Raw genomic sequence first — 20,695 nt, 5'->3', positions numbered from 1 at the left:
GACTTAGGTGGCTGTCCTATGCCCAAGAGAGACAACGCTCTATAAGAACAGGAATAAAGAGAGGCCATCAAGTTTCTGGGTCTTATTGCCATTCCGGCCAGGGTACTAACTTACAGCCAAAAGGCAGACGCTCTCCTCCCCGTAGAGTAGCCACGGGCTAGAGGATTACAGCCTGAGCAATTGACGTGCAAGTGTTCCAATTAGACCATACTCCTTGAAAAGCCCTGAAATGAGAATAAAGGAGAAGGAGAGAAAGTACTCACCAATTTTGCACCGAAGCTCAGAGTCCAAATGTAAAGACTCACAAATCTCCTGGCTGGCTCGCCAAAATGATGAAGTCCCAGAACCTAGGTCGGGTTCGGTGGGGGGAGGTTCGGAGCCGACGGCTAAAGAAAGAATTCTTAAGACGTCTCTGGTGCAAACAGGTGGTTTATTAGAGCACGGGCATGGGCAGGCAGAGACGCGGCTGCCCTGGCTAGTGAGGGATGGCAGGTTGTGTACCCTGTAGTTGGGGGAAGGTGAGGGGAAGGGAGGTTTCAACGGAGTTTTCATATGCTAAAGAGGGCCTACAGGGTACCAGGATGTCAGAGGCCTACCCGAGGCCTTGCCCTTGCCCTTGTGGCTTGATCACTGTTGTCTTTAGACCAGCTATTAACATTAAAATAGTTGGGAGACTTTTTGGTGGGATGTCACAATCCTGCTATCAATCGCCTTTGTTAGTGAGATTTAGGACATTTGTAAGCCAAAGGAGACTCCAGTCTAAGCAGGATTGTGATCTCTGCAATGTAACCATTTGTTCTTCTTTCAGGGCAGTCAGGGGTGCCTGAGGAATGTCACACATATTACTAAGGGGAGTGGGTGGAGAGGGGGTTCAAGGCGCCAGCCCCTGCTCCCTCCTCAGCCAGCTTCCTACTCCCTCATCATTCTTTTGCTAAAATCTGCCGAGCCCATCACCCAAATGGATACTTAATAAAGATAAACAAGAAACCCATAAAAATGGTTACCCGTGCAGGATGGGGGGGAAGGGGGTATGGGAGTTGGGGGCGGGGAGAAGCAAGACTTCTTTTTATTTGACTTTGGAAGCACGTACATTTATTATGTGTTCTTCAAAAAAGTGAAGCCGTTTTTAAAGCTGGAAGCCCACGGTGGAAAGTGGCTGACGGCAGAGCGGCTCTGGCAGAAGGCGGTGGGAGGGGTGATGGGCAGAGACCCATCTTCTATTTTATAGTGGGCAAAATGAAAGCCTGCAGAGCTGGGCTATCTCTCCGGGTCTTTCCACAAGCCGTATCCAGACAGGACTAAATATACTCCCCAGAAGACACAAAACACCCGATCCTTTTGAAAGATTTATTTTTAATTAAAAAATAGAAGTTATCTTAACAGAATCTGCTTGGCAGCTTCAGGGAGGGCAACTCAATAAAGCGAGAAAACCAGGGCTTCTCCGCTCTTGGGTCACCTGACTTAGAATGGGTACAAAGGCACACGGGTCTTCACACGAACTTTATTCAGAAACAATTCTAATAACTCAGAACTTGCTTCCCCCACCCTTTTTTGCCCACCCTCACCAGCCCGGCCCCACCCCCCTGCCCCCACCCCCAAAAAACAACCAAAAACATTAAATTCTCTTTTAAAACGACAGAAATAAGTGCTGAGTTAGGAAGGAGGCCAGGCTTGCGGCCTGGGCTCCACCATGATCTCTCTGCTTTGATGACGGGCTGTGCAGGGGCTGGAGGAAGAGAGCCCGGGGCAGCCCCCCGCCGTGTCAGCCCTGGGGTGGGTTCTGGTACCCAGCCCCGCAGCCCTCCCCCCAGCAGGGGCAGGCAGTTTCAAGGCACTGTCTCCCTTCATCAAGGGCATCCCGTGGCTAAAACAGCCTTTCAGGAAGAGAAAGGCCTAAGGCAAGCAGGTCTTCATCAAATGCTTTTGATGAAAACCACTGAGACCCGTGGGGGCTGGGAGACGTGGATCTCTTCTCGCCAAGTTTACCAGGCTTTGGGGAGCGTATCTCTCTCTATTCTCCCTGACTTCCCTCTTTCCATTCCTCCCAATCTTCCCATTCCCCCAGTTGAGTTTTTATTTTAGCTTGATGGTGGGGGTTCCGAAGAGGCTACTGGCAACTCCTGGGGCTGGCCAGGGGGCTCTGCCACCTCTACGGAGACGTCGCATGCTTCCGATTCCTGGGGGTCACAGAGCTCCTCCTGTCCCTGGGAGGGTGCAAGGCGCTCCTGGCTCTGGGCCTGGCTGTGCATTTTCTCTTCAGCTTCAATCTCTTCTGATGTGGGGATGGAGTTCTTCTTGGGACGACCTTTGGGTTTTGTAGGTGCTTCCTGTCCACCTTTAAGAACCTTTGTGGGAGAAAAAAAACAGTCATTAAATCTAATAAATAACTCCCTCCCTCCACTTTCCCACTCAAGAGGGTCTATAGGGTTCCTTCCCAGCAGCGATGGCCTGGCAAAGATATTTTCAACCCATCACCTGTAGAGTATAAAGACATCTTCATTCTTTTTATTATTGTCATTATTATTATTTTAGAGTGACATTTTAAAAAGGATTTTTTAAAAAAGATTTTATTTATTTATTTGACAGAGGGAGAAAGAGCACAAGTAGGCAGAGGGAAAAGGGGAAGCAGGCTCCCCATTGAGCAGGGAGCCTGATGCAGGACTCGGTCCCAGGACCCTGGGATCATGACCTAAGCTGAAGGCAGTCGCTTAACCAACTGAGCCACCCAGGCACCCCTTTTAAAAAGGATTTTATTTACTTATTTGAAAGAGAGAGAGAACACGTGCTAGCAGGAGTGGGTGGTTAGCAGAGGGACTCCCCCCTGATCAGTGAGCCCGACATGGGGCTTGACCCCAGGACCCCAAGATCATGACCAAAGGAATACACTTAACTGACTGAGCCACCCAGGCGCCCCAAGATATGTTCATTCTTTAAATGTTCAATGTACTTTCAGTGAGTATCGCATATTTTGGCTTTAAATAAAATGATCACAAACACATTAAATAATCCAACTTCAACAGTAAGGAAAGAAATAACAATTAAAATATTAAAGCAGTACCTATCAAGTTGACAAGGTAAAAAGCCAATATTTATAGCAAGCAGGAAAATAAATACTCCAGTGTGGAAGTGTCACTGGTACAACCTTCTCAAAAGGGAAACTGAGAATTCAAATCAAGTCTTAAGATGTGTATACTCGGACAAGAAATTTCACTTCTAAGTAAGTCATCAAAGACTGAGATGAAGACTGATCTGTAGAAACGTTCATCAAAAAGTTGGTTGTAACAGCAAAAATTGGGGGGGGAATACTCTAAAGTTTAGTTATATGATTGAGTAGATAATTATAGCATATCCCAGAGAGAGAATACATGATAAACATTACAATCATTTGTGTAGAATGTTTAATGACATGGGAAATATCATTAACGTACTTTTATGGAAAACAGGTTATAAACCAGCATAACCCAATCTGGAGGACGGATGACCTGTTTTCAGTGTCAGGATCATGAAGAATTTTTAATTTTTCTTTCTTTCTTTCTTTCTTTCTTTCTCTCTCTCTCTCTCTCCTTTTTTTTTTTTTTTTTTTTTTTTTTTGGTAGTCTCTATTTTTTTGGTACAATGATCTTGTGTAAGTGTTTCTGTAAGAAAAAATGTTACAGGAGGTATACAACTGAATGGCTCAAAGATGGAGTAGAGAATAATAGTAAGTTCCAGCCAGTTTCGAAAGTTGAATCACAACGGTAGTTGAATTCTTACTCTGCTCCTTAACAGCTGCGTCTTTGGGAGAGTTCCTGAAAGACTGAGCCTCAGCTTCCTAGTCTACAAAACCGAGATGATACCACCTCCTCTCACAGGGGGATGGCCAGGGTGACCAACCGATACAACGTATATACAAGTGAGCAAGAACTCTTCCTGCTCAGCAGAACCCAACTCCCCACTCTCCTCCCCTGAGGAACTCAGCTTGGAGGGTGCTCCTGTAGGGAGCCTTCTCTGACCTCCCAGGTCCACTCCAGAGGCCCTCCACCAGGGGCAAGATGAGCTCTTCCCCTTCCTCCGTTAGAGCACTTTTCACAAACCACTGTCCCTGCACATTTACTTGCCTGCTCCTCCCACTCTGTAGCTGCAGGGAGCAGGCGTTCAACAGCTGGAGGGGAAGAAAGATACAGAGCAAGAAATGTAACAGCGCGCCAAATAGCCTTGGCTGATCGCAATGGACTTGCACATTTATTGTCCCAATGTGTGATGTCGAGAATACCGTAACTTACAAAGGCAGAACTTTAAAAACACGTGTATGTTACTTAAGAATATCACAGACAGTCCCTGAGCTCTGACTTGGTGTCCTTGCAGCTTTCCTGGGCAGCTAGTGCCACGCGCTTCAGGAGGACCTGGATTAGCACGGATAATTAGGAGTGAAAAGTATTGTGCTACTTACATAACGCACTTAATCTTATCTTCTGTAGTTGAACAGAGGTTCCTTGAAGGTAAATCCTGCAACTTTCCCTTGCTTCCTGCTCCAGACAAATCACTTTCAACTAACTCTACACAGTTACTAAATACTTATCAATCAATTACACCTCTTTCTTTCAAGAGAAGCACAGGACCTCCGGGTGCTGAACTGTAGGAACGAAGGCAGTAACTCAATAAGCCAGAAATTGTTGTTTTAAACAGCTTTATTGAGAAAAATTCACATACCATACACTTCCTAGTGACAATTAAGTGATCTTTTGTACAGTCGGAATTGTACGACTATCACCAGAATCCAATTTTATTTTATTATTTTTTAAAGATTTTATTTATTTATTTATTTGACAGAGAGATCACAAGTAGGCAGAGAGGCAGGCAGAGAGAGAGGGAGGAGGAAGCAGGCTCCCTGCCAAGCAGAGAACCCAATGTGGGACTCGATCCCAGGACCCTAAGATCATGACCTGAGCCGAAGGCAAAGGCTTAACCCACTGAGCCACCCAGGCACCCCAGAATCCAATTTTAGAACATTCTTAGCACCCCACAAAAGAAACCCCATACCCATTAACAGTCACCTGTATTTTGTCCCCGGCCTTGCCCCGCCCCAACCCTAGGCAACCACTCATCTGCCTTTTGTCTCTACAGAGTTGCCTGTTCTTGCTATTTCATATGAATTGAGTTACACAATATGTCATCCTTTGCCACTGGCTTCTTTTCACTCAGCATGAGATGCTTTCAAGGGTCATCCATGCTATAGCCTAGATCAATACTTCAATTCCTTTTTATGGCCAACTAATAGCCATTGTGGGAACAAATCATATTCCACTTCCCATTCATCCCTGGAGAGACGCGCAGGTTGCTACTACTTTTTGGCTGTTGTGAACAGTGCTGCTGTGAAGAGGGTACAGAAACATCTGTTCACTTCTTTTGGGTGTATCCGTACAACTGGGATTGCTGCGTCATATGGTAACTCTGTTTTTTTGTTTTTTGTTTTTTGGACATTCCGGACTATTTGCCAAAGCAATTGCACCATGTTCCAAACAGCAGTCTATGAGGGATCCAATTCTCCATATCCTCACCAGTACGTGATGGTATGTCTTTCTGATTCCAGCCACACCAGAGGGAAGGCCGTGGTACCCCATACTTGTGAGTTACATTTCCCTGAGGACTGATGAAGAGGAGCATCTTTTCCTGTGCTTATGGGCCAGCCATATGTTTTCTTGAGACAGAGGTCTATCCAAATCCTTCACCCATGTGAAGTTTGGTCACCTTCTTATTATTATTGAGGTGTAAGGGTTCTTTTTTTTTTTTTTTTTAAGATTTTATTTATTTATTTGACAGAGATCACACGCATGTGGAGAGGCAGGCAGAGAGAAAGGAAGCAGGGCCCTTGCTGAGCAGAGATCCCGACTCGGGGCTCGATCCCAGGACTCTGGGATCATGAACAGAGCCAAAGGCAGAGGCTTTAACCCACTGAGCCACCCACGCGCCCCGAGGTGTAAGGGTTTTTTATACACTTTCAGGATACAAGTCCATCATCAGATACAAGATTTGCAAAGATGCTCTCCCGTTCTGTGTGTTGTCTCTTCCCTCTCTTGGCGATGTCCTTCACAGCATACAGGCTTTTAGTTCTGATGAGGTCTGATTTATTTTCTCTTTCGTTGCTTGGGCTTTGGTGTGCTCAGGCGATTTTGCCAAATCCAAGGCAGTGAATATTTACTCTTAAATTTTCTTTTTTCAACATTCCTCTGGCTATTCGAGGTCTTTTCTGGTTCCATAAAAAAAATATGGAGCGCTTCACAAATTAGCGCGTCATCCTTACGCAGGGGCCATGCTAATCTTCTCTGTATCGTTCCAATTTTACTATATGTGCAGCAGAAGCGAGCACTACTCTTAAATTTTCTTCTAAGAGTTTTACAGTTTTAGGTTTTACCTTTAGGTCTACAGTTCACTTTGAGTTGTTTTTGTATAAGGTGTGAGGAAACCCAGAGACTCTCAATGAACACCTCTTTTTAGCTGGGGATCTGCTCAGCCACTGCACTTTCCACGCGAACAGCAAACACACAAATAGGAAGGGGACCTCTAACAAGGTAGAGACGCTGACAGAATGCACCTCTGGGGAGAAGGCGTCCCTATACTCCTTTTCACATAAGTCAGCATCTGATTTTTATTTCAGTCTGAGTGCAGGCTGTTGAAAGTGCCCAGATGTGCCAAGATGGAATTTATGTGTTGAAAGCAGCTCCACTTGGTATGAAAGAGGTTATACAAAATTAAGTTGCCCCATATAGTAATCAAGTTATAAAAGGGCAGGTCTAAGGAAGCCACCTAATTGGCAAAAGAAAGTCCAGCCCAGCAATTAGAGAACACCACCCACACAGCTTGGATAGACCCCACCTGGCTGTTTTCCTACTGCACAGAGGAAAAAAAAAAAATCAAAACAATCAAGCCATTTTCTAAATGGGATAAAACATTCCAGCGCAAGCAATAATTAGGAGATAACTACCCTCTTGGCTGCTTCCCGCACTCGACCTCTGGCCCCTTGCCTCCCAGCACACCTGAGACAAGCAATTATCTCATAACCGGCCCATGCCAGGAGCTGTGCGTTCTCATGCACCCCGTGGCCCTCCTCCCCAGGGTCCCTTCTGCCCAATTATTCCTAAAGCCAGTTTCGTCCCCTTAGTCGGGGGAGTCCAGACAACACACCACACCCGAGGCCACATGCCTCTTTGAGAAGCGGCTAGACACCATCTACTTCCATCAGTCGTGTTTGCTGCTAGCCGCAGCTCCCCTCACCCCTCAAAACCCTTCAAGGAGATATTCAAATATGCTATGGCTGAAGATGTCAGGACAGGCCTGTTTCCTTTCCAAGGCACTTGGGTGGGAGACACGCAGTTAGATGGCAGAGCACGGACCGTGAGCGCAGGGAGGGGCCCTCTACCTCCCCCATTACTCAGACAGGAAACTGAGCAGGCACAGGTAATCTGCCTTGGGCCAAGAGCAAGCCAAGGGCAGGGCTGGGATTTGAACACACAGCCCTGCCCACTTGACTCTAACGCTCTTACCAATATCTCATTGTGCATAATGAGCGAGGGATGTGTCAAATGTGCCTCTGTGATTTCTGATTCTAACACCGCTCTGCAGTTCCCCAGTCTCCCGGCAGACCCTGGGTCGCAGGCGCCTTCCCCAGGAGTGCTTTCTGCACCTTTTTCTGTCTTCATCTGCAGCTCTCTCGAGCAGGGAGAGTCGGATCAACTGATGACTATTTCCATGAAGCTGAGAAGTTGGGATTCCCTAGCACAGATCTTTTTCCTGCACCCTGCTCAACAGCCTTTCCCTGCCGGAAGACGCCATGCTCCACATGCTAGAGCACTGAGCCGGAGCAGGCCCGGCGAGAAAGGACAGCCGGGATGGTTCTCATCCAGAAGACAGTTTTGGGGCCCCAGAAACCTGTAGAATTCAGTTTCTGCGTATATGTTCTCTGGCCTCCCAAACTGGATTCTCTGAAGATGTGAATTACATGGCTAAGTAAATAATAATAATAATAATAATAATAAAGGAAGAGGAGGATGGTGGTTAATACTTCTCAGCTGTGTTCTATGCAGGAAGCACTGCTCATTTAGCACCACAGCCCTATAAGGTATTTATGTATGAGGAATTTTATTAATGGGAAGACAGGACCCCAGAGGTTAAGTAACCTGCTCAAGATCACATAGAGAGCAGCCATTTCATGGAATTGTTGACTATCTGGAGATCTGCAGCATCCCAAGATGAGGACGGCGCCTGCTCTGTGGCCCACCCAATCCTGTGACCAGGGCAGGAGGCTGGTGTCCATTCGGATCCTCTCACTGAACTGGGTTTTAGAGCTGAGAGAGATCCCTGAATGATAAGGCACTTTCGACCCGTTGCAAAACTTCTGGGTCCTCCTGGAACTCAACCAAACAGAAATGGAAGAGAGGGTGAGCGTCCCATCTCGTGTGCAAGATGAAATTTACCCAACCCGCTAGAAGTTACCAATGCTGACCGGTAGGAACTAGTCGGAGATGCTATCTGGCCTCTGGCAGCGCTCTCCTTGGCCGCCCTGTGAGTAACTCTTGAGAACCAAGTGCTAATCTTTTTCCAGTTCCAATTAGGTGACTAGCCTTGAGACATCTTTATTACCCAATTAGCTTTTTCTTTTCCTCCCAGTACTTGAAGAGATAGCCTTGAAAGAGTTCTACCAGGAAAACATATGAGGCAATCTGGATCCCAACAATGCCTTGCTGTTGAGGGGGAGTCAGAATTCAGACCCGCAATGGAACTACCACCCTCCCATTTGTAGCTCTGGCCTTTCTGAAGTCGTTCAAAGAGGCCCGGGTGCTCTGGCTCCTTCCTTGTGACTGTGACACCCTCCCCACCTTTGCCTGGCCCTCTTCTATTTGTCTGCTGAAACCATTTTAGACACCTCTTCCCTGATGCCCTCCCTTTCTCTATCCTGATTCCAAACCCAGTAAAGTCCACTGTGGTCGTAATCCCTCTGAATAATTACTAGTTTCACAGGTCGGTCCCCTCCCACCTGACGGGGTACTCTTTTCTCATTTTATTTTGTAATGGACATGTTCGTGACTTATCTTGGCATCTCCGTTGCCCCGGTGCTCCATTCCTACGCTCAACATTCAACCGCTAGAGCGGACACAGCGCTTGGCACTCTCGCCTCTCCTGAAGGGACCTGGATTCGGCTGGCCCGTGGAATGCTCTCTGAGGTTAAATCTGCTGAGTGACTTTCATTTTGCTTTTGGTCACGGGGCTGACCCTCCCTAACCAGCTCGCACTTGTGCCGGCAGCCCAGTAGCTGGTGAACTACAGGTGACGTCAGAGGCAAAGGCACACGCTCGTCCCATGGGCAGCGGGAGGAGCTGGCGGGGATGGCAGGCTGTCAATCCCTTAACCGTCTGACTCAGGAAGAGATCGCTGATAACTGATTTCAACAATGCCTCTGCCACTCGGGAGACATTGATTTCGATGATGATGATTGACGAGGAAGGAGGTGGGTGGCGGACTTGCCCGAAATCAGCCGGGGAGGGACAGGCATGGGAACTCGGCCCAGAGTTTCTAACTCCCAGATCTGGTTCTTTCCGAGATCAGTTCCCCCGGAGGTTACCGTCATTATTTTCTTCTTTCTTTCTTTTTTATCCCCCTAGATTTTATTTATTTATTTGTCAGAGAGAGAGGGGGAGAGAGAGCAAGAGTGTACACGCGCGAGTGCGCACACAAGCAGGCAGAGAGGCAGGCAGAAGAGAAGCAGGCTCCCCGCTGAGAAAAGAGCCCCATGCAGGGCTCAACCCCAGGACCCCAAGATCACGACCTTAGTGGAAGGCAGACGCTTGACCCGCTGAGCCACCCAGGTGCCCCTCAGCCATCTTCTTCATGTACCGTAGCAATCTGGAGGTTTTGGAATGGCATATTTCACCAAATCCCATTTATCCTTCAACTTTTCCTTACACCCTTCTCAAATACCCAACCCCTGAACACTTCTGGTTCATATACCTACAAGAATTGTAATTCACCATCACACGCTCCCTGGCTGCTTTCTGGACATTGACTCTCCAATGGGGTCACAAATGCCATGAAGGCAGGCTTACATCTTATTTCATTACTTCCTATCGTGCCTAGGATAAGGCACAGTTCACAAGAGATGTGAAGTCCCACGAGTGGAGTTATTCAGGATATGTGTGTTTGTACTGACATCTTGGCCTCTCTTTGCAAGCTCTCTGGGGGCCGTGCCGCCTCCCCCTGAACATCCTTCCCTGGCAGGCTCAGGTCCCCCCAGAGGAAATGATGAGATTTGCCCAGGAATTCCCTTCGAGGAATATAATAAATGCTGCCTGGCTGGCTTTTTTTCCTGTTAAGAATTAATTTACAATGTATTTCTTTTTCTCAGATGACAGCAAGGACTAATGTTTTCAGAAAAATTATTAGACAAAAGCACAAAATTGAGAAAATGTCTCTGTATCTAGTAGCTATTAAAAATATCTATTGACTCACCTGTTTTCCTGAAAACTAGGGGCCAGAGAAGGACCTCAGTTTTAGTAACTGTAAAAAAACCCATCATATTCTAGCTCTTGAACACCAGGAAAGATGGCTTGTGGCCAGATGGGTTAGTAAATTAGAGTGTCGTCCAAGCAGGTCTGGACTACCTGGTTTGCACCAGAGGAGAAAGGGCCAGAAAATTTCAGTGAGGGTGTGAGGAAGACCCAGGTCACAGGCCATGGTTGTACCTGGTTTCGCCAGAAAACAGGCTGCTTCCCACCCTCTCGTCCCAGCTCACCTCTTGTCTCTGGGCTTTGACCTTTTCCTTGTGGTTTACAGAACTGGCAATGAAACATGCAACCACTTTGGAAAATCCAGATTTAACAGATTTTTCATAGTTGCTCTTTTTTAAGAAAAAGTGAACTATGATGAAGCTGAATCCTTCAAAATATGGAGATGTCTATTTGGTGTTTTCGCTTGTCTGTTTTTTAGCAAGGGGTGTTTATGCTAATAGGTCCATTTAGAAACCAAAGATGGACTGCGTGATTAGCAAGGTAATAAAACAACGTTAGGGAAACCACCAGGGGAACCTGGGAGCTTGCGATCATGTGAATCCCCAGCCCTGTCACAGACCTCTGCACTCAGGATGCGGGGAGAGCCTCGACTTCTGCATTTGTACCTGCAATCCAGGTTCCTCTGATCCCCACTGAAGTCTGACAATGCCTACATTCTAGCCCATGTAGCCCAGGAACAAATGTGCCCTATATGTCATCATAAACAGAGTCCTGACTTCTAATCTTAGCTCCTGGTGGGAGGGGGAAGGAAGTTCTTTGAAAAGGCCAGCAGGTGGGGTGAAAACTAGCAACTGAGAAGCTTGTGAGCTTTCTTTTATTTCTAAGGAAACTGTGGAAAAGAATATCCTTCTGGTCAGGAAATCCAGGTCCGGAGGAATGGCTTATCTGACCGTGCCAATGGCCTCCCTCCCAGCCAGCATCATAAATGCCTTCCACTCTCCGACACCCAAACCACCAGTGGTCCCTCCTGTCTTCTTCCCAGCCCTGTGGTAAGAATTTTCCCCATCATGGTGGGCACGCGGTGAGACTCCCTCTCTTCCTTACCATTTTCTTCCACTTCATTCTGCGGTTCTGATACCAAGTCTTCACCTGCAGTTGAGTGAGTCCCAGAGACTGGGCCAAGTCCAACCTGGAAGGCATGAGATGCAAAGGAAGGATGAGGAAGGAGGAAAGGGGCAGAAGGGATGGAGTCCCGCGGACTAGATCCAGGCACTGATATCAGAGTGCAGATGTCCCCCATTGAAGCAGTTCTTCCCCAAAGAGCTTTACTTTCCTTCCAAGTATCTCATGGATGAAACTCTGGGAACCTGAGAAATGGATGCCTACAACCCAAGGGCACCTGGGGCCATCATCCTGGAAACATCCACTGTCTGCTCTGGACCCGAAAAGGATTTCTCAGCCTTGATTATAAAGTTCTCTTTCTGACCTGACAGAGTCTTTACATGGATCCCATATAAAATGAGGACGCTGTCCCCAAATCCAGACTGGAAAGGAAAAGTAAAGACCTGTCATCCTTGTCAAAATCCTCATCAACCCAGATGCAGCACAAGCCCCCCTCCTGCAGGGGGGCCTTCCCACCCCCACGACACCTCCCACAGCTTTTGCCCTCTGGACCTTCCCACCAGTCAGCTATCACCTGGGGGGCTCCCCGTTGTCCAGGGTTCCCTGTTTCCCACAAGTACTTTCTGCCTCCCCGATTTAACAGCAAGGGCCTCTTTTCTGTCCACAGATGTGCCTATCAGGTTCTCAGTCCAGACCAAGGGCTCAAAAATACTTTCTGATAGACAGATTCATTCATCGTAACTGCCCTGAACTGTTAAAATTTCGGTTCCAGAAGAAACATTCAATCTGTAACCCCTCCTGCTTCCCATTCAACCGATAACCATGATTCTGCATTTCTCTGTAGCCTTCTGTGAAGCCCTGAATGTTAAAGCCATTCCTGGGAAGTGTGAAGTTGGGAGCTATTTCCAAAGATCCAGCAACCCTTTCCAGGGAACCGCGGTGGGATCCCAGCCTCTAGCTCAGACCCCAACAACCCATGCTGTCTTATTTATTCCTTTCTACGATGCTGTGAAGTAGGTATAATTATTCCCATTTTACGGATGAGAGATCTGAAATTTGGAAAGATTAGAATCTCTCGGTAACCACGGTCAAATCCTGTCTGCTGCCTGTTTTTGTAAATCAAGTTTTTATTGGCATATGGACACCCATTTGTCTGCCTACGTCCATGGCTGCTTTCCTGGTCCAGGCTTGGAGGCCAGTGGCTGTGACAGAGACTGAAATGACTTTCTTTCTGGTCCCATACAAGAAAAATTTTGCTGAGCCCTGGGCGATGATCCTAGAGTGAGAGGTGCAGCTAGGACATGAACCTACTTACGACTGGCTTGTCTGCCTCCTCCTGTATGGGGCTCCCCTCCACCCACCATATTTTTACACAAGTTCGATTTGTCCAAGGGAAGCTCCTGCTCAAAGCTTTTGAAGAGAAAATGCAAACAACACAACTGGAGTATATCAAATGCGAAAGAGAGCCAGGCTTCCAAACTCAATCCTCAAGACTACAACTATGGACCAATGTTGAAAAGAACCCCGGGTCTACTACCTGAGCACCAACAGGAAGGACCCCTCCTTGAGCCAACATGAGCGGTCTCCCTGGGACCTCTAGAGTGACAGCCTGGGCCAAGCACCCTTGCTATAGGGAGCGATGGTCACCACTTTCAAAGTCCAAGGTTTCTGAAGATTACGGTCTGTGGCTCTGAGGTTCCTCCTGTCACACAAACCTTCCCACCCACAAGCCTGAGCCACGGGGATGCCCGAGAACGTGTTCTCGGCCACACTTTCTCTCCCCAACGTCTGACCGTGAGCAAGACCAGCAGGTATTGGCAATGAAGGTTCCAGGTGCTACTTGCTGCACTGCAGCTGCCCAGCTCCCCTGCTTTGACCAGAGGGCACTATTGCAATCTCCAATAATAAAAACAGTCTTCCTTCCCCCAAAACCTCAGAAACTGTCTCACATCGGCAATTCACATATCTCCAGTTGTCCCAGGGAAAGACGACTGGAAGCTAACAGTTTTATTGAAAGTGATGAACAGACTGAAGCTAGTAAATTCCCCGCGCTGAGAGCACTCAGCCCTCCCCATTAATGAAGCATTGCTTCCCAAGCAGCCGTTCATTAGGAACCAAAACTCCAGGGGGCTGTCCCACAGGCTTCTGGTCTCCCAGACTCCCACCGAGCCTGGCAGCCCAGTTCACCTGAGGCCATCAGGTGCATGAGTCAATGGCAGGCTCAGTTCACGGCTCTGCATTAGCACGTGGTGTTAGCTCACTTGGGAAAAATGCACCCCTGACTCACTCTGGCTACAGAAAGGCGCTTCACTGTCATCGGCTTTCTCTCATTACCTGCCACCGTTACAAATTCTCACTTCCCTGCGTATTCGCTTAAATGGGGTCACCTAGGAAACTGGAGAAACAAACAAAAGGGAAGAGGGAGAAAGCTGTGGGAGGAGGGAGTGCTCATGGCCCTGGTCACGTAGGGAGGTGAGGAACACAGGAGAGGGCGGGTGAAGGCGGCAGCTCCCATGCCAGCCAGATGGTGTCCTTCTCCCCAGGCAAGTGAATCAGTCCTGCGTAGGTCACCTGAGAGGTGCCTGGGCAGGTATCAGGAAGTCCCAGGAGCTTGATGAGGAACGAACAGTTCTGTTAAAACATTCTCTTACTTCCAGAAAATAAGCCTAACATTTTACCCATGCTTGTTGAAGCCCTTCGGGTGTTACTACCATACAAGTCATAAACAATGGTGCCCACCTCCACTGGATGCCCAGCTCCCTGAGGCCCTCCTTTACCTTCTGGGGCCACCAAAACACCTGCTGATAACTGGGCATCCTTTCTGTCACTCCCCGATTCACAGCCGCGTCTCCACTGTCTGGCCAAAGCCTCCCTCAGAGGCTCATATCCCAACAGGACTCCCACTTTCCCCCACCAAACCCACTTTGTCCTCTGCCTTGCAACTTCGGTTGTGGTATCCCTGTCTATGCAGTGACCCAAACCAGGAGGCACAGGCTTCCCAGCTCTCTCTTCCTTTCCTCATGCCGGTGTCCAGCCTGTCCATGCCACCTTCAAAACTGTTCTTCAGTCTATTCCCCTTCCTCGGTGCCCACTGTCACCACCTTAATTCAGGTCTTCAGGGACTATCCCTGGGCTTCCTCCCACTCCCCTGCTCCATCGCTTCCATCTCAGATCAGACACTGAGGGTGCCACCAGGGCGAGGAGTCTAAAAGGTAAATGTAGCCACATCCCTCCCCACTCTTAGAGGCTGCCAATGAAAATGAAGTCCGCATTCTTTGGCCAGGCACATGAGTCTTCCCACCTCCGGCCTCCTCTCCTGCCGCACTCCCATTTGCACTGTCGGGAACCTGCAGTTCCCTCAGCGTGCCCAGTGAGCCGTACCTCAGTGCCCCTGTGGGCCATTCCCTCTGGGACATAAGAGTCAAAGCTCTTCTGAAATGTTGCCTCCTCTGAGATGCCTTCCTGAACCCCATCTCACACATATTCAACAATGTCTCTGGGCTCCTCCAGCCCTTGGTAACATACTGGCACCAGGACCCGTGTCTTGGGTTGTGGGTACTTGTTGTCCTGCCCTCCCCTAGCATCTCCTGCACGGCAGAACTCTTTTCTCCTACTTTCTAGATGCACAGGCTCGGACACCATGCCCGGCCCCCAGCAAACGCCCAGCACCTAGCTGATAAGGGCTGGATCAAGTGAAATCAGTAGCCAGATGCTCTTTAGTGAGGGATTTGTACACGCCTTTTTCACTTAAATTTGCGTCAAACAGCTACTAACTAGCTTAAGAGATGCATGAAAGTTTCCTTCCCTTTCTCTTCAATAGGACTAGGATCAAACCTAATACAGACAAGGAAATGAGCAAAAGAACAGAAAAAGGACCTGGAAAATCCTCCCAGTAAACAGGATCACATATTAGGTCAGCCCTCTCCAGAGCCCCAGAGTGAGTTTGAAAGAATAAGTTAAGACATACATTCTTGCCTATTCTGCAGTTAAGATACTAAAATTAAAGAAAGGAGGTGAGATATGAAGGTCTTTGAGTAAATCAGGGGTCACAGTCCCCTCAACCTGGATTTCAAAAGGGTTTAAAGAAAGAACCCACATCTGGGTCCTGCTCGTCTCTTAGCCAAGTGGTTCTGACTTAATATCCACCAAATCTACCCCAACATCTAGCAGCTCCTGAACCAAATCCATCCAGGCCTTCCCAGTCAAGGGCCAGGCCTGCAGCCTGAGTCAGCTGGGGAACTACAGAAGCCGGAGAAGGTCCCGGGTCCCCATCCCACAGCTAACCCGTCACTGCGGCTAAGCCTACGTGTAAGCGGCTTTAAAAACCAAACCTGTTTGCCAGCTCAGAGCCTGGGCAACCTATTCACTAAACTTGACTTTGATTCTCACACTGGAGTAGTTAAGTTAAATATGGGGATACAGCTGGGGCTTAAGGAAGATGAGCACCGGTGGGCTGGGTGCTGTCGAACAGGCTGCGACATGCACCAAGGGTGAGACTCCTGCCATCATGTAGAACCTCTCTCTAAAACGGTCCTTGCCCATCTCTCTAAATGAGTCCCTGTGGCTCTCCATCCCGGCGGGAGGGCAAAAGGTGTCACCCCTTCCCGAAGGCCTTCCCTGTGGACAGTCCCTTCCCCGGGTTCTCACCTGTCCGGGGTGGACAAGTACTTCTGCTTCTGGAACTTCTTCTCCAGGCCCATGAGCTGCAGCTCGGTGAAGATGGTACGGCTCCGGCGGGGCTTCTTCTGCCTCGGCGTGGGCTGCTCCGTCTCTGACTCGCTACTGCCAAGAGCCTCACCCCCTGGGGCCTCGCTGGACGAGGCTTCGGAGACCGGGTGGCAGGACAAGGCCTGGGCAGCTCCCGGGGGGGCGGGGACCAGGTGGGAGATGACCGCGGGCTGCCGGGTGATCACTGAGAGGAGAGGGTATGCCCGAAGGGAAGCGGGGCCTGGAAGACAAACAGGGCGCCAGGTCATGAAAGGAGCCGGAGTAGAAGAGAGCCAGGGCCCCTCAGAGGACCACTCGCCCACGTTCGTCTGACGGGTGGGGCCTCCTGAGCATAAGGAGGTAGAATGGAAGAAAGGGAAGAGGACCTAGAACCGCTTGGGGGGAGGCAGGTGAGCGTTGCTCAGTCTGGGGTGTGAGAACATTCAAGTTCCTCGCGGCTAAGAGGAGATTCCTGCAATTCACCTGGTTTTGAGCGGGCATGTCCCCGCCTCCTCTCCTTGAAAGCCCTAAATTCTGGTTTCAGAGATATGGGTCAATGGTCTGAGCAGATGAAATAAAAAAAGCTCAAAAAGTCATCAGAAAAAGATACAAACATGTAAGGAAGGATACAGAATAGCTTTGTAATATACAAACTGCCTTTATAAAAATACATAGTTGAAACCATGAATTCCTCCTGAGAGGTCTCTAGACATTGAATCATGACATTTTTCAGAGCTGGAAGGAAGCTTAAAGGTGATTTAATTCAACTTTTTCATTTCAGAGACAAGACTGAGTGAAAGGCTAAGTGACTTGCCCAAGATCACAGAGCCAGGAGCAAGAAAATCCAGCAGTCAAACCACGTTCTTCTGGCTTCCTGTCCAGAGGTCTTATCACATCAGGAATCACAGGGATACACCAATCACCAGAGGGGAGGTGCAAACAGAAACAGACTTTAACTCACATGAAAACTTAGATCCATTCTGACCTGCTGCCTCCAGCACTGTGTGAAGGGGGACTGTCGGGTTGGGTGAGGGCTTGGTTGAGGAAAGAGAGCTGGGGCTGACTGCCGACATCTGCTGTGGGCATTTGCGGGGGTGTATGGTGGCATGGAGGCCAGTTATGTGCCACTCCTGCCTTAGGAATTTCTAGGCAGAAGTACCATTCCACCAAGAATCTGGTACGTCTTTAAAGTTCAAGTAAAAGAGCTCTTCTTTTTCATTATTCGATAGGATCGTGCTTAAAACATGATGATCCTTACCCATCTAAGTCATTTTATCTTACTGGGCCTCAGTCTTGCCATCCAAATAGCGAGTAAAAGCAGGTAATTTTAAGGAATTCTTCAAGCCCTAATACACTGATGCCATAAAAGTGCCTCTCATCCCAAGCCCATCTTGACACCTGATAAAAGATAGAGAAGACTCAGGGGTTGCCATTTGGGACTCATCCCAGCCAGGCAGCTCACTACCAGGGCAAAGGCAAGCCTGGGAGCTAACCAACGATCCCACTAGCTCTGGATTAAAACCAACCCAAGTCACAGAAACACCCGGTGCTACTTGGGCTGTACTTCCCTCCCCTGGGTTGGCATCTGTCTTCATAGCCATGCCTGTGCTTCTGCTTCCGGCCCCAGTCATAGTTATTAAAATAGATAACTTCTCTTGTTCTTTGAGTCTTTCTCTTAAGGCCCAGAACAAACCACAGACTTGTTAAATAGTAAATCACCAGTGGCTATGTCTTCCATTAACTCTCCAGCCAATGCCAACATTTGAGGTTGTGTGTTGTGCATTCTTTCTCAGGGGGAAAAAAATCATCCAGGAATGAGTTACAGCAAGAAAATGAGGATCCCTGGGCCTGTGGTTTTGGATCTCCCAGGACACATTATGAAATATGTCTTCTCGTGTAAACAGTATCTGAAAGTTTCTTTACAGGTACAACATAGTTCTCATCTTGAATCACTTTATTCCTTTAATTCTGACATTTCTTTTTAAAAGGAACTATCTTTATGAAACAGGCTAACTTAGAATCCAGAAGTTTAGGAGCTTACCAGTGTAGGAAGTGGCTGGTTATCTACCGGCCTGTAAGATTTTCAATCACCAGAGTTTAGGCTTTCTCTTTTGTAAGAGTAAAACTTTTTCCCCCCAACATTAAAAAATATTTGGGATGTGGGGTAATACCTGGTGTTGGCCAGGATATGGGGAAATGGGCCCTCATATATTGTTGGCGAGATTGTAAACCAGTATAGTGTTTTAGAAGGACAAACGTAGCAATACCTCTCAAGTACTGATCCAGGCAGTTCTATAATTTGAGACCTATTTTCCCATATGCACAAAGATTTAAGGACAAGCATATTCACTGCAGCCTTGATTATAATAAGGAAACAGGGAAAACAACCCACATATCAACAGGAAAATGATTAAATAAATTATATATCTATAGTATGAACTACAATGTAAGCACTAAAAAGACCTATATAAATACATAGATTACATGAAAAAAATAAACTAAAATGGAAAAAATTCTAAAGTAAATTACTGAGTGAAAATAAAGGTATGGAACAGTTTGCATTTCATTAAAAAAAAAAAAAACCTGGATGTGTGTCTGCAGTCATAAATGCATTGTTTTTAAGCCCAGGAAGTTAGTCACCAAGCTATTAACAGTGATTAGCTCCAGAGAAGGCGTGGGAGTGAAGCAGGGCGAAAAGTAGTGCACATGTATGACTCTAATCCTGTATTTAATCCTGCCATAAATGTTTACTGAGCATCTACTATGGGCTGTACTCTGTTCTAGAAGTTGGGGATAGAGCTGTGACCCACAGCAAGTCCCACCTTCAGGAAGCTTACATTTCAGTCGGGAAGGTAGACAGCAAACAAACAAATATATGATGCCAGGTGGTGATAAATTCTCTGAAGAAAAACACAGCAGACTGTGAAGATGGGGGAGGGAGGGAGGGGGCAGGTATTTCCGAGAGGGGAGGCAAGGCAAGGAACAGATAACAGTTCTGGCAAATGGGTGACTCAGGGGAGAGGAGAACATTGGGAAGGGCACCCTGGGGGCAGAGAACCAGCTCAAGCAAAGCCCTAAAGTGGGAATGGGCTTGTGTTCAAAGAGTAGCAAAAAGGCAGAGTGAACCGTGTGGGGGCGGGGGAAGGGGGAAATAAAGGTTCCAGGAAATAAAAATTTGGAGAAATAGGCTGTAGCCAGATCACATACGGTCTTGAAGGCCAGGGCAAAGATTTTCTTCAGAATGTGATAAAAGCATTAGCGAGATCTGAGCTGGAGAAGGACATGATGTGCCTTCTGTCCTGAAGAGCCCCATGGCTGCTGTGTGGAGGCCTGACTGCAGCAGTGAGTGTGGAAGCAGAGAAGTAAGCTGCGAGGCAAGGCCACCTTCTAGGCCAGGCATCACTGTGGCGGGAGCCAGACAGGGAGCAGCTGCATCATGAGAGGGGGGTCCGCTCAGCGTGTGCTTTACAGTGAGGGGTGGAAGAGCCTACGGATGCTGAGTGTCCTGTCCAAGCTACTGAGAGCTGCCATCTCAGGTCTGGGTTTCTGGCCTTGGCATATACAGGAATGACGGTGCCATTTGCTAAGGAGGGAAAGACGGGGCAAAGAAGAGACCAAGATTTCTGTTTTATTTTTTAGTTTTTAAGGATTTTACTTATTTATTTGGAGAGAGAGTTCAAGAGAGCACAAGTAGAGGGAGGGGCAGAGGAAGAGGGAGAAGGAGGCTCCCCGCTGAGCAAGGAGCCCAACATGGGACTTGATTCCAGGACCCTGGGATCGTGACCTGAGCCAAAGGCAGATGCTTGACCAACTGAGACACCCAGGGGCCCCAAGATTTCTGTGTCAGACAAGCTGTTGTTACACACGGTAGATGTTCTGAAGAGGGAGCTATCCGTACTGGTCTGGAGTTTGGAGAACAGCTTAGGCTGGAGACACAGCCTTGACTCTTGGGAGCACATGTGGTGCGGAGAACCACAGGATTAAACGACATCACCTAGAGAGCTAGTAAAATAAAGAAATAAAGAGATCCAAAGATGGAGCCCTGGGGTACGCCAACATCTGAGGTCATAAAAAGGGAGAGAAGCCCATCAAAAGGACCAAGGAAAGGGAACCAAAAAGCAATAGGAAACCATTCTGCCATGTACCCCAATTTCTAGATGATTCTTCTGTCTTACAGCTGACCTTTGAGTAATGGGAGGTTAGGGCACTGACACAGCAGTTGAAAATCCATGTATAAATTCTGACTCTCCAAAAACGTAACTGCTAATAGCTTTCCAGTGATCAGGGGCCTTACCAATAAACAGTGAACACATATTTTTTATGATATTGTATTTCAGTATACTGTATTCTTACAGTGAAGTAAGCTAGAGAAAAGAAATATTATTAAG

General features: G+C 47.8%; 1 protein-coding gene and 1 non-coding gene across 2 annotated transcripts in view; both read right to left on the bottom strand.

Moving 5' to 3' along the window:
* Positions 1-1,602: 1,602 nt before the first annotated feature.
* BARX2 (BARX homeobox 2) overlaps positions 1,603-20,695 on the bottom strand; it is a 74,317-nt gene continuing 55,224 nt past the window's right edge. The window contains exons 2-4 of the mRNA XM_044258198.1: positions 16,248-16,548; positions 11,583-11,667; positions 1,603-2,345 (exon numbers count right to left, since the gene is read on the bottom strand). Of these exons, the coding sequence (XP_044114133.1) occupies positions 2,079-2,345; positions 11,583-11,667; positions 16,248-16,548 (653 nt within the window). The 3' untranslated portion in view covers positions 1,603-2,078. The remainder of the gene's footprint in view (positions 2,346-11,582; positions 11,668-16,247; positions 16,549-20,695) is intronic.
* On the bottom strand, positions 6,240-6,346 carry LOC122914763. The gene has a single exon (XR_006385844.1). It is a non-coding gene; the product is annotated as a U6 spliceosomal RNA (small nuclear RNA).

The sequence above is a fragment of the Neovison vison genome, chromosome 7 (assembly GCF_020171115.1).
Source record: "Neovison vison isolate M4711 chromosome 7, ASM_NN_V1, whole genome shotgun sequence".
In the NCBI taxonomy this organism is placed as follows: Eukaryota; Metazoa; Chordata; class Mammalia; order Carnivora; family Mustelidae; genus Neogale; species Neogale vison.
The sequence above is the reverse complement of the archived record's forward strand: the minus strand, read 5'-3'. Positions and strand labels throughout refer to the sequence as shown.